The 14206-nt window shown below is 44.1% G+C and overlaps 2 protein-coding genes across 6 annotated transcripts in view; one reads left to right on the top strand and one right to left on the bottom strand.

Moving 5' to 3' along the window:
- The window catches only part of NUGGC (nuclear GTPase, germinal center associated), a 43705-nt gene extending 35089 nt beyond the window's left edge, over positions 1 to 8616 (bottom strand). For 2 of the 5 annotated variants that reach the window (XM_045504903.2, XM_010967809.3), the window contains exon 1: positions 6981 to 7671. The gene's annotated coding sequence lies outside the window, so the exon portion shown is untranslated. Of the gene's footprint in view, positions 1 to 6980; positions 7676 to 8393; positions 8474 to 8496 lie in introns of those variants that run through there. The other 3 variants (XM_045504905.2, XM_045504906.2, XR_006719267.2) reach the window with 3 other exon arrangements.
- A 3218-nt stretch (positions 8617 to 11834) lies between these two features.
- The window catches only part of ELP3 (elongator acetyltransferase complex subunit 3), an 80881-nt gene continuing 78509 nt past the window's right edge, over positions 11835 to 14206 (top strand). Inside the window, exon 1 of the mRNA XM_010967810.3 lies at positions 11835 to 11959. Within this exon, the coding sequence (XP_010966112.1) occupies positions 11941 to 11959 (19 nt within the window). The 5' untranslated portion in view covers positions 11835 to 11940. The remainder of the gene's footprint in view (positions 11960 to 14206) is intronic.

Here is a 14206-nt window from a genome sequence, read left to right as displayed (position 1 = left end):
CAAAAATAATGTGTAATTTTGCTTACGTCCCTCCAACTAGATTCCAAGCTCCTAAAGGGTAATGGCCACTCTAACTTATTTTTGAATCCCTCACAACAGTTAGTACACTACATGTTGATTTCAATATGATTAACATCAGTGTTTGACTCTTGGTTTTCAGTAATGTTTGTAGCTATAGAAACTTCAACTGATATGACCTGAGACCTTTAAGGCAACTCATTCTGAAAAGAGAATAAACCTCTCATGACCAGAACCTTGAAAGTGCAATGACACGCCTTCTCTGCTTTGGGAGATGCCGGTGCCCCAACCAGGTAAGCCTTAAACAGTGATATTTATCCCAGCAGGTCTCAGCGAGTATCTTGGAGATGGATGGAACATTTGATATTCCTAGGGTCCCCTGGAGTTGCTCTGGGGGCTACTGGGTGGGGAAGGAGAGATGCAAAAACTGGGTCCTCTGGACCTTCTCACCACCCCACCCCGACTTCAGTCAGGAAGACACTCTTCCTAGGGGCTTCCTGCCGTTCCACCTCATGGGGCATCTGCAGGGGAAGGAGAAGGAGAGGTACTTCTCAAAGAAGAAGCACCAGATCTAACCTGTCTCCCGCCCATGGGCAGACAGGGCTTGGGCAGGCTCAGAACAGGGGGCACCGCACAGACTGGGTGGGATACATTATCCTGGAGTTTCTCGTCTCCACGCATAGGGGAGAAACTGAGGAACACAAGTGGGGAGCACCCTCATTTCTGATGTTGCTATTTGGATCCTCAGCCGCATCATTCAAAAGCAGAGAGTCACCAGTCCTTCTGAAATATGCAAAAGCCCGCCTGATCTGTCAGCCCCGACTAGACCCACAGTCCGTTAGTGAGAGAGTCTGTGCCTCATTTACATAGTAACCCCAAATGAAAATCACAACTCATTGGTCAAAGCAGCCTCTTACTCTTAGTTTGACTCGTGGATGCCAACGAACAAATGTTTTATGTACCTGATGGGTGTTGGCTGAATGTGGTGTGAACCCTACGAGGTCCAAGGTTCTGAACCTTCGGTAGAGTTCCTTATCTCTCCATTCCTTCTCCTTTTTTTTTTTTTTAATTGAAGTATGATTTACAAAGTTGTTTTAGTTTCTGGTGTACAGAATAGTGATTCAGTTATACATATATTTTTTCATATTCTTTTTCATTATAGGTTGTTATAAGATACTGAGTGTAGTTCCCTGTGCTATACAGTAGGTCCTTGTTGTTTACCTGTTTCAGATATAGTAATGTGTATCTGCTAATCCTGAACTCCTAATTTATCCCTCCCCCTTCCCCTTTCCTTTTTTAAGTTTGTTTTCTATGTGTGTGAGTCTGTTTCTGTTTTGTAAATAAGTTCATTTGTATCATTTTTTTTTTTTAGATTCCACATATAAGTGATATCATATGATATTTGTCTTTCTCTGTCTCATTTACTTCACTCAGTATGATCATCTCTAGATCCTCTTGAGGCAGGGAATCCAGGAAAGAACATGCTGTTCCTTGTGCAGGGTGCCCTTCCCCTCCTCTTCTCCCCTCCCCCTTCCTTCTTCCTGGTGACTTCCTACTCTTTCTTCACAATCCCGTTTTAGCACTTCTTCTGTGCAACTGTGCCTTGATTTGCAGTCATTCCCTGCTTGTGTCACCGCTGCCCCGAGCACACCAGGGCCACAATGCTGACTGAGCTCCCTGCGTGTCTCTCCCTCCTGACTGAACCACGAGCTATTTGGGGTCATGGTTGCATCTGTTTCAATGTTGCACTTCTATCAGAAGTGCAATGACTGACAATAATGATGAATGAATGAATTAATGAATTAATGAATGAAATAATGGATGGAGAACTTTGGATGAGATTCTACACCAAAGGATGTTTAAAACCCAAATTCGTTTCTAACATGGTTAGACTCCTGGCTTAAAGAGTAGGAATAAACAGACGTGGGCAGCGTTCATAGTGAGGACTGCTCCCCTGGAACTAGGGATGTTTAGCTTAAGGAAAGGAAGACACAGGCCAAGGCAGAAGACAGGAGAGGACTTCATGGGGGTCTTCAAATACATGACCTTAAAGCTACACTTAAAAGAGGGACAATGCATGTTTCCAGTGGTCCCAAGAGGGGAGAATTAGATCCACTCGGTGGAAGGTACCAGAAAGCGCATTTTTGCTTGACATTCTCTGGTCATCAGCGTTGTCTAAAGTAGAACAAGCTCCCTTAGAAAGTGATGACTTTTCTGCCTCAACCTTTACTGGCAGATCCACCTAATAATGGCATTAGACTAGATGAATTTTCAGGCTTCCTCAAATCCCGAAGATTCTACGTTTTTGCTTGAAATGTTCACCAGCAAAGCTGGCACTGGGAGTGCTCTTTGGAGAACAAGGTTATGAAAATTCATGAGTTCCCTGGTTTGAAACGCTGAGCTGGAAATGCCAAACCACATCAAAACCTAGTTCAGAGTAAAAATTGGGTAAAGCCTGCCAATAAATTTAGATACGGAGCTAGGAATTCCCCCTTGGAAATAGATCGGCGGCTCCATGAGCCACAGTCACACAAAATGTCAGGCATTCGATCATAGTGGGCACTGGGAACAAAACAAAATGTGCAGACCTCTCAGGGACAAATCCGCTGTCACCCTCCAGGACAACCTGTGCTCCAGAAGTCAAATTCCAGGAACAGAGAGAGGAGTGGGATGAAGCCCCGAAGACCTGAGAAACTGATAAGTGTGACCCCCATTCCAACACTGATTCTAAGGCCCTCCAATCGGAGAGGAAGTGGATTTGGAGTGGAAGAGACATGTTGACCAAATTTTAGAATGTGGGCAGGGGTTCTGGCTTCCTGCAGGGTCACAGGACTGCATGTACTAAATTAACAGCACACAGTGGCCAGCAAGGGCAGTTAGCATGGAATTACCCAGGGTTGGACTGGGTTTAGCTTCAGGTAGAGGAGACACCAAACCATGACCCTCCCACTGTAGCAGCACCTGCGGTCCCAGCACACAAGGAATTTGTGACCCCGAAATGCACAATTGGAGAAACTGGAAGCTATCTGAGTCATGTTGTGGTGACTTGAGCTTCATTTGTTTCTTCTGCCAATGTTCAAGCACTGCCAGAGAGGAAGCCTCTGACCAACAAAATAAGATCTTGGAAAATGTAAAGGGATCGTTTACCAAAAGGGCTCAGGGGGCAGAATGAAATAAATGCCAAGCACATACAAAAGAGGACCTGTAAACAAATATATCAATTACTAGGGGGGTAGTCAGTACAGACCCTCAGTACAGAGTCTTTGAGTTGAACTAAATGATCTGGAGGGAAGGACGCTAAGCTGGAAATGAGGTGTGGAAGTTTCCAGTTCTGGCTTTGCCAAAATCAAAGGAGCTGCAGGACTTCACACCCAGTCATCAGATCTCACAGTTTTCCCATCTGTAAATGAAAGACTGACCTAGTCCTTAAGGTGCGAATAGTCTCTGATTTAGTTGAGAGCCAAAAGGATTAAAGTTCTTAGTTTGCAATGTCGCCTGCTGTTAAAACTAAGGCTGTCCCAATGACCAGGACTACTGAGTAACCAAAAGTAGCACAACTGAGATTACTGTAATTTCAGGTTCATTTTGCTTTAAGGAGCAAAAGACCCATAGTCCTTCCTCAAATTATGTTGAGCCCCGCTTTCCCCCAGAGAGAGGCAGCAACCATGGTGTATTTTGTGAAAATTTGGTTTCTATTGAGAAGCAATTGAAAACATTCAAATGTATTGCTCACACAGGCGAGGTTTTCCCGTGTGGTTTATTTCACTGTCGCTTCACCTATGTGGTTATCGCTTAAGTTTGCTTTCAGTACTTGTTTACATTCATGGGCACTGAGCTAAGAATATCTTTCATATGAGATCCTCTGCAGATTTAGCTAGATGTGGGAAGGCTGCACAGAACCAGCTTCCTGTTAAGTAACTGCCTTTCGACGGTTTTTCTTGCTTCTCTCACTCTCCCATTCTTCTGTTTGGATTTGCTTATCATCTTTTTTTTTAAAAAAAGAACTTAGCAGAGGTGACACCAAGCAATGGTCATCCCTATACTAGAACAGCTTCACATAGTGCAATTAAATAAAGAATGTTCTAGAGCTCCTTCTTACGCAGATATGGACACTGAAGCCCAGAGAGGGAAAGGAGTTTGTCCAAAGTCACACAGCGAGTCCAAGTTCAGTATTCTCTTCCCTCCACCAAGCAGCCTCTAATGAGTACAATGTAAACAAAGCCTCTGGAGCTTAAGAGTAGAATGGACACAACATTGTAAACTGCCTATACTTCAGTTAAAAAAAAAAAAAGTAGGAGAATGGAGGGGACAGGGCCGGCCAGTGAGGGGCTCCCTCCAAAGCATGACAAGGCATTTGAGGAGTGAAGGGCATTGAGCAGGAGGGAGAGTACTTGATAAAACTGGACTTAGGGACTCCAACTGACGCCTGAAAATTCTTCAATGCGCTTAGAAGCCAAATAAGCCAGATCGAGCGTAGGGGTAGGTGGGGGGCTGGGGGGGGAGTGGGGGAGTGGGGGAGTGGGGGAGTGCCTGTGTGCGAGCATGCGCGCGTCGGTGGTGGGCGCGGAGAGAGACTGAGGAGAACCTGTTCACCGCACTTAGTTCGCATCAGATGCAGAATCGAATGTGTTTATGGAGAATTACAAACGTCCGGGCCTCTTCTCCTTTAGTCATCCAGCTCTCCCTTGCCTCGTGTCATTAGCCTCTCCCAACACTATTCTTGTTTTCCTTTCATTTCTGTCCCCTACTGACCCCCCACACCAAGGCAACACCAATAGGGAAAAAAACGCTGCAATTAGCACAGTTCCTTTAAGAGACATTTTGATCATTAACATCGGTTTAGTTCCTACTTTTAATCAATGTGGGAAGTGCTCAGTGCTAAGTAAACTGAACAAAATACGTGTTGAATGAGGAAGTGTATCTTTCAAATGTGTCTTAGATGGTAGGATTAAAAATGGCAGGAATTATATTCATTCATTCATTAAACAAATATTTGTTGAGTATCCGCTGTGTCCCCGGCACCATTCTGGGTGCCGGAGACACAGCTGGGAATAACGCGGGCGAGGCGTCTGCCCACCGAGGGCCGACGTTCCAGACTGCAAACGGTGCAGAGGAAATTACTCAGGATTTGGAGTCAGAATGCCTGGATTTGGGGATCCTGCTCCAGTACTGCGATGTAACACTGAACACACCCCCTAACCTCCCTGAGCCTCAGTTCATTCACATAGAAAACCTGAATGTAAAAACACTTCGGGCTGGAGTTCATTGCGGGGACTAAACGCCATCGTTCCTGCATGCAAAGTTGGTCTACAGACACTCATCTGTACAAACGTCACTGACTTTCAGAATATCTGGTGAAGACAGTTAAAAAGAAATCAGTACTAATATTGACCTGGGCCAAGTCTATTTATTTCGGAGGGAACAGATGCCCCCTTAACTGATAAACTGACTCCCACTCTTGTGCCCCTTGACCAATCACCTGGAGGGGTCCCCTCCCCTTGGTAGAGTCCGTCCCCTCCCACAAGGAGGTAACTGAAGAATGAAGTGAGGCCAGGAGGAGACTCTTAATTACATCACGGAATGTGGATAACGTTTAGGATTCATCTCCTTTCTTTTTAAGTTTTAAGCACCTTTGGTGTTGGCAGGAAAAAAAAAAAAAGTGGTTTCCTAACGACTTTATTGGACATTGCACTGCTTTCAGCGTTCCAGAGGAACAATTTAAACACATTAGCCTTGAAGCAAAAGTGAAACAAGGGCCTTCAAACCCCCAGAGGACAAGAGTTATGTTTTCAGCACTAACGCATCAGCTAACATGAGCAACATGAGACGTGCAGCCATCAGTGGTGGGCAGAGCAGAGGAGGCACTGCATGAATCAACAGAGATTTTCATAACGTACTTTATCAGATTCTAAGGAAATGAACCTGAGTCCTCTCATGTTGCTCCCCGAAGCTTGCCAAAGTTAATGAGGCACAAAATGACATTAATTCTACCCTCAGTGATGCCTGGAATATATGTTTTGCTTGGGGAGGAATGCTCAGCACCTTGCCTAAGATCACACTGTTCAGTAAGATTCAAACTAAACCCTGGTTCTCCAGATTTCTATCTAGTTCATCAGCCTTTACATAACCTTCAAGTTCACTTAAATAAACAAGAAAGTAAAATTCACTTTCCCTCAAGAAATAATTTACTTCAGGCAAATCAAGAGGAGAAGAAACAAATCTCCCACACAGAAAAATTCCAAATGACTTTGGTACATGCTTTACCCTCCAGGAAAGGGAACTTAATCCCCAACTCCTTCAGTATGGGCTTTACGGAGTGACTTCCTTCCAAAAGGGACAGGACGGGAAGGAGGAGGAAGGAGTAACTTCATAGTCAGAAGACTTGACAAACAATCCCTCAGCCAGATGATCGAGGTCAACATCAACAGTCATAAATCATGTGGATGACGTGTCCCTCGATATGATGGGATGAGAAAGACATCTGAACTCTGTCATCTTCCTCCCTAAGCCCATAACTCCAGTCTAACCGTGAGAAACACAGCCAAATCTCCATAGAAGTGAGTCTTTCAGGATATCTGATCAGGACTCCTCAAACCTGGCCAGGACTCTTCAGAACTGTCAAGGTCATCAAAAACAAGGTCACAACCAAGAGATGCCTAAGGAGACATGACAACTTAATGTAATATGGTGTCCTGGACAGGGTCCTAAAACAGAAAAAGGGCATTAGGTAACAACTAAGAAAATCTGATAAAGGTACAGCCTTTAGTTAATAATAATGTTATAAATGTTGGTTCATTAATTATGATAAATGTATCATGCTGGTGTAAGATGAGCAAGGAAACTGGCTGTGGGTTATATGGGGACACTCTACTATCTTCATTTTTCTGTAAATCTAATGCTGTTTTTTTTTTTTTAAATCAAACATAAGTTACGGCATAAATTGCATCAGAGAAACAACTTACCAGATGTCACTTTTTCAGCTTCAGCTCCAGGGTGCCACAGAGGAGACAGCAGCAGTTTCTCTGCCTTGGTACAGAAATGTGAAACCAGCTGGGGTATGTAGCCCTTTGTGGCCACAGTCACAAAGCCACATTAACACGAGCAGAAGTGAAACTAATTTGCCATCGGAGGGCTATTTATGACAATCTCCTCCCTCAGAGGTTGATTGGTGCTATTTGCCCCTGTCATTTAAATTTAAATTGTATGTGAATTGGGGATCATATATTCTTCTCTGTCCTATCCCTATGAACAGCCAGATTCGTCATTTTTCCTTTCCCAAAAGATTGCGGCATCCTTTCTTTGAGGATGAGAGTTATTCAGATAAATCTGACTTACACGAGCAGGCAGGAAAAATGCCCCATTCCTAAGAGGGACAAAGTACTGGTTCCCCCACCCCTAAATACAAGACAACTGGGAGAGATGGTCGATATAAGAGGGTGAAGATAAACTGATTCTTGATACAAAATCTTGAAATTCACCAAAAAGTGAACAACATTGTATCAGTTGATTGTAGAAATGAATGTCATTCAGTTTTAAATAACTCTTTTTGGAGCTTAAATTTTACTTCTATATTAAACAACAACAACAACAACAACAAAAACCAAATACTTTTAAAATACTATCCAGGAGAAGAAAGCAGAACCTAGTCCACATTGCTGTATCTGGCAACCCTTACAGTCACATCAAGTATGGGGGGGGGGGATGTTTTTTTAACCTTCAGCTTCAGGTACTGTTTGACTTTCAAAGACAGACTCAGTCATTTCCAGGATAACCCTCAGTAACTCCAGGTATGTGTTCAGCCCAACTGGGGATTCAGAAAACACAAAAGTCAACAAGCATTGAAGATAAATATTTAGACTGTTGTCTCAAAAACTGCTTTTGAACTTTGGACAAGATGATGTGCCTCGTCCATAAAAAAAACATAGAAATACCCATAAAAAGTTCAAAACCAACGTGAATACCGTCATTAGTGTTGGATCTGCTGCTTATCTCTGAGCAAGATAAGCCCTTATGTCCGTATTCACCTCATGTGTGCTTAGCACTCCCTCTACCGGCTGTTTCTCTTCTTCAACAGTTAACTGTATTTTTTGTTTGTTTGTTTTCGAGGGGAGGTAATTAGGTTTATTTCTGTTTTAGAGGAGGTGCTGGGGATTGAACCCAAGACCTCGTACATGCTAAGCATGCGCTCAACCACTTAAGCTATACCCTCCCCGCCAACAGTTAACTGTATTCTTAAATCACAGGTACTACTAAAGTACCTAATGACTAAAATTAATTTTGATCATGTTTAAAGCTGCCTGGGTTCTTTACAGTGGTCCTGACATCTCCTATTGGACCCTTGAATGCTAAGTCTGTTAGAAGTCTGGGCAACCTACCAGGCTGAATTTTCTGGAACTTGCTGGAAACATTGAAGCAATTGAAAGAGAACTTCCAGAGTCCCACCATCACGCCCAGCCACCTGTCAGGATCTGCACTCACCAGCTCCGCCTGCCAGCCTGTTAACAGATGAAGTACCCTTGCGCCCGTCAAACCCTAATCCCTTCTCTGTGCAGCAGATCCCACCCGTCTCTCCAACTGCAGGACGAAGCATAGTACTTCCCTGTTTACTCATCAAATTTTCACTCCCCACTGGATGATTCCTGATGGCATACAAACTTGCTGTTATTTGTTCCATTTTAACAAACACTCCCTTTGACCCTAGTTTCCCAGCCAGCAACTGCCCCATTTCTCTGTACTTTTTTAGGGCAAAACCCCTCAAAAGAGTTGAGTCTACACTCCCTGTCTCAAATCTCTCTGCTCTCAATCTATCATAAACCCACTCCAGTCTTGTCTACCATTCTATGAAACTGTTCTTGTTAAAGTCCCCAGTGACCCTAGTCAATTTTCAACCTTCCTGATTCCTGACCCATCAGTACACGTGATCACTCCCTCCTCCTTAACACATTTTCTTCGCCTGGCTTCCAAGTAACCACACTCGCCTTGTTTTTTTCCCACCTCCTTAGAGACACCACTTCAGCCTCCTTCCCTAGTTACTCCTCTTTCCCCAACCTGCTAATAGGATGCCCCAGAGTTTAGTCTTTGATCTCCTCTCTTTCTTTTCCACATTCACCCTGTTTCATAGCTTTAAATATCACCTTTATGCCCATAACTCTCTTTTGGCGTCTCCAGCCCCAAACTTTTTTGTGTCTTAATGCTCACTTAGCATCCCAAACAAAACGTGTCCAAATTGGTACCCCTCTGACTCTCCCCCCAATATCCCATTCCACCTTCAGTCTTCTCCATTTCAGCTCACGGCAACTACATGGTGACCAGCCCCTCAGTCCAAGAGCTTTAGTGTGATCCTTGATGTCGATGCTGTCTGTCACATCCCACATCTGGCTGTCGGGAAGTCTGGGTGAAATCTTCAAAACATATTCAGACTCTGAGCACTTCTCACCGCCTCCGCTGCTTACTACCGTGACTCAAGTCATAACCATCTCTGGCCTCATTCAGTGGTTCCCAGACTTTGCAGCACATTGGAATCATCCAAGGATCTTAAAAAATACTAATGCCTGGTTGCCACCCCTTGATATTTTGATTTAATTGGTATGGGATGTGCCCTGGGCACGGGGAGGTTGACTACTCTTTGTGCGTAAAAGTTTGGGAATCTCTGGCATAGGTCTGCTAATAGCCACCTAACGGATCTCCCTGCTTCTACCCTTCCTCCCTACAGTCCACTCTCAACACAGCAAATCGAGGTACTTTAAAATTATAAATCAGATTATATCTCTGCTAAAAACTTGCCAATGGCTCCCCATGGGACATAGAGTAAAAGTCAAAGCCTTTACACTGGCCTACAAGGTTGTGTATGAGCTTCACTGTCCGCCACCCGACCTCACTCTATCCCTTCTCTGACCTCTGTTACACTTCCCCCTTACTCACTGCTCCACTGACAGCAGCCTCCTTACTTTGCTTGAAAACACCAGGCATTCTCTAACCCTAGGACCTTTGCACTAAGTGTTCCCTCTACTGGAAATACTCTTCCCCCAGATCTCTGCATATCAAATATTAGCTCAAATGTCACCTTCTCAGTTATAATTTAAAATGTACAACTCTACTACTCATCTCTTTCTCTTCTGTGAGGTAAGAGTGATGAGTTAGATGAAGGTGTCTTCAGATAAGGAAGATTGGGGGAAAGAGCAGATTTGGAGTAAAAGCAGAATTTCTTTTTGGCCATGTTATGTTTCAGATACATATTTGATACACAGATCTAACAAGACGTCAAATAGGCAAGAAGTTGGGGCTGAACTATAAAAATGGGGACAGATGATATTTAAAGCTTTGGTACTCTGGTGGTCACCTTGGGGGAAACAAGGCTGAGGAGTGACCTCTGTGGTACACCAATATTTTGATGTGAGGCACAAGAGAAGTCCACCAAGCAGACTGAGAAAAAGCAGAAGAAAAACCAAGAGTGTGGAGGGTCCTAGCATAAAAGACTCTAGACTGTCACTTGGTACTAGGATGACAGTAAGAACATAAACATTACTGAATTTGTCCCGATGGGAAGTCACAAAAGTTGACCAGGACAGTTTCAGTGTCCCGAAACTGGGGCAGACCCGGAATTAGCTCAATTCTAGTGGGAAGTAAGGAACCGGAAACAGCACATATTCCTGTCTTTATTAATGAGAAGTGTTCTTAATTTCTGGTCCAGTAACAAAGGAGATCATGCACAGGCTTCAAGAAAACATGATCCCAAGTCTTGCCTCCAGACTCTACAAAACTTTATGCGTGTGTGTGCTTTTCTGGAGACACCTCTGGACTTTTCACTATGGTTATTGATGCATGCCATTCTTCTGAGCCCAGGGTGATCAACTGGGGTCAAAGCCTGGATCTCAGATCGTAACAGAAAAGAACAAATCTCACTCCATATTAGATCTGTTTCTTTTGCTATAACCCTGTGTCCTATTTTCCAGGCTTCGTCTTGCTAGCTCTACACCTTTTGTAAAAGAATGTTGCCGTTAACCTTAAATATACAGGAGAGCCTACTCTCAAGACTCTGACCTTTAAGGATATTAACACTTTTGCACTTACATAAAGATAACAAGTTGCAGAAAAGAAAGTAACATTTACTTTGTCAGAGGTTTAACAGGGACACCGTGACCTGACCATGTGGACAGCTACAAGAACAAAGAATTCCCACACCAAGAAATTTGCACCAACCAACCACACCGCCCCCCCTTTTTTTTAGTATAATAGGAGCCTGATTTCTGACGAGTAAAATGGTTCTCTAAGACATTAGTCCGCCACCTTCTTGATCTGCCGGCTTTCCAAATAAAGTCGTTATTCCTTGCCCCAACACCTCCTCTCCTGATTTATTGGCCTGTCCTGCGGTGAGCACAATGAGTTTGGACTCGGTAACAAGATTGTTACTTGATTTCTGCGCGGTCTCTTCCCAGCTCTGAGCTTAATTTCCACCACACTGGCGGGCAGGCCCTCACGCGACCTCCCACTCACGTTAGGCCCAGCCACCCAAGGTGCTGCACACTGGGCTCTTCAACCTTTATTTAGAGACCACCCATATCCACCCTCTTATTTAGGCTTCCTGGCGCAGCCTCTATCCATAAGCCTTGTCGGTGGCTGTACTGCCCAGATTCAGCTTTCTAAGTTGCAAGCGGCGATGGCGTTAAGACGCTAGCATCCTACAAGCCTGAGACCCAGCCGCAGGACCCCAGCCGCAGCGTTTCCCCGCCTCCCGCCGGCTCCGCGAACCGCCGCCGGGAGGCGGGGCGGACCTTTGCGCGCGCTGTTTTCTGGGAACAACTTTACGGTACGTTGACCGTCGTTTTACGACAGGACAGGGTTGCTTTATGGCTGTTAATTTACCCCGAGGTCCGAGTTAGTAGATCCAGTACCTGGGGTGGCGGCTGCTACGACATCGGAGAAATGAGGCAGAAGCGGAAAGGTGCGAAGGGGAGGGAGGATGTGGGAAGGTGGGAAAGGGGCGAGCCCGGGCCGGCAGGCGCTAGAGCCAGTTATTCCCTCGGGAATCCGCTACCTGACCTGACCAGTGGCCCCACCACCTGTCTGCCCCAGACCCCTGCTTTCTCGTTTAACCTTTTGTACTTTTTAAGCCAACCTATCCTTACCTTCCGTTTTTGGCAGTCACTTGGTGTCTTTTGCGTAAATGATAAGAAAAGCTTTATTCCAAGGTATGCCCTCCAAGAAGTTAACGTGGTCGGTAGATCTAACGCGTTCTGGGACTCCTAATTTGCTAACATTTGTTTTACGGCACATTTCGCTTGTTTTTTTGAGGTTTTTTTTTTTTTTTTAAGCTCTACGTTTAAAAAAAGAAAAAAAAAACCACTGAATTATTCTTGGGTTCTGTGTGGCAGTTATGCAGTTATTCACATTTGTATTACCTCCTGAGTTAGCATTGAAAAATTCCATCTTTAGTTTTTCAACAGGTTGGAGTCAAATTTCAAGTATTTTCTCACAGATTATAGTATTATCTCTGTACACTCATTTGAGCAGTTGGCCTAATAATTAATAATGATGGTTATGATAACCATAGCTATCATTTGTCGAGCCTTTGCTAATAATTATTAGGCCAATATCATATCCATTTCACAAATGAAGAAGCTGAGAGTCAAAGAGTTAAGTAACTTTCCTCGCCCAAAATTTTACTTAGAAAGTGAAACTGGTTGGTCAGGCTGTCTCTATGAACCCCCAAACAAAAAAAATTTTTTAAAGATAAATAAATCTGTCCTTAATCACTATTCCTCTTGGCATCACCTGCAATTTCTTGAAACAACAATTCCAAGTGTTAAAAATTACCTTCAGTTGCCTTGTAGCATCAAATTCTACATGCCCCAGATAAGTCATCTCACTAACTTGCTCCTCCTGGGGGTGTCAGGCCAGACAGCTTTTACACTTTTAACTTTATCACCAAGCCCTGTTAGTTCTTATTTAGAAATTGCCTCTTTAAATAGCCGTCATCATTCCAGCCACCATGCTCCTCATCCACCTTCATCAAGAACTAATATTCAGATAATACTTTGGCTTTCATAGATATAATATTTCAGTTGATTCTTACAGTGGTCTTGGTCTTAAAGTATTCTTTAAGACATAATGCTGCTGCCCACTTAACAGACTACAGTACAGTGTAAACATAACTTTCACATGCACTGGGAAACCAAATGATTCGTGACTTGCTTTATTGTATTCGCTTTATTGTGGTGGTCTAGAACCGAATCTGCAGTATCTCTGAGGTTTGCCTGTATTTTTATCACCTGAATCCCCTTTTGCCCTCCAAATAATTCTTACGCAGACCCTCAATACATAAACAGTTGAAAGCCCAGCTGCTTTGGTTGAAATGGAGAAAAAGGCCCTCCCTGACCTTCCTTTCCCGCTCCCAGCTCCCTCCCACTGCCGCCAACCCTCCCTCCGCTCCACGGCCCCCCTCGGGTGCCTTTGTAGAACTCCAAAGTGCTGAGTTACACGGTTTAGAAAACATTTAGCCCTTGATTATAGATAAACTTCTTTTTCTTTCAGATTGTTTTATATGTGTTAGCTTTGCCTCATTGAGTTAGAGGCGGCTTGGTACAGTGAAGAAAAGCATGTGACTTGCGGAGAAAAGACCTGATTTTGAGTCTTAACTATACCACTTACTGTGGTGTCTTACCTTGCCTTAATTTCTCACGTCTGTAAAGTGGTATAACAATACCCACCTGGCTGTATTGTTGTGAGGTTTCGAACGAGATGAAGTAATGAAGGGCTCTGTCGGCGCCAGGTTTCTCATCCGTGCTAGTCTCTGTTGCCTTCATTATCTGCACACCTGCTTTCTCTCCAGGCAGGAGGCATGCTCGTGAGCACTCCCAAGTTGAAATCTCACAGCTTCTATCACTGGAGAGGGACTGGTGTTTTTTGCCTTGAGAAAAAGAGCTCAGATTGGCCTGACTTGGATAGATACCCATCCTTGAACCAGTCAGCCTTAACTGGGGAGGCGGGGGAGGGGTCGTGTAGGAACACATCAGCTTCTGCTGTTGGCTTGTAGATGAGGAGGGAGGCCTCAGTTGCCAGGAGAAGGTTGGGATGGTGGACAGACTATATCTCAGAGGTGCATTAAGATCTGTAGGCAAGTATAGACCCACATCTTTTTATTTCAAAATAGCATTATGTTGCTTTGTAATTCTGTTCTGCGGATACCTGG

This window comes from Camelus bactrianus, chromosome 31, assembly GCF_048773025.1.
Source record: "Camelus bactrianus isolate YW-2024 breed Bactrian camel chromosome 31, ASM4877302v1, whole genome shotgun sequence".
In the NCBI taxonomy this organism is placed as follows: domain Eukaryota; kingdom Metazoa; phylum Chordata; class Mammalia; order Artiodactyla; family Camelidae; genus Camelus; species Camelus bactrianus.
The sequence above is the reverse complement of the archived record's forward strand: the minus strand, read 5'-3'. Positions and strand labels throughout refer to the sequence as shown.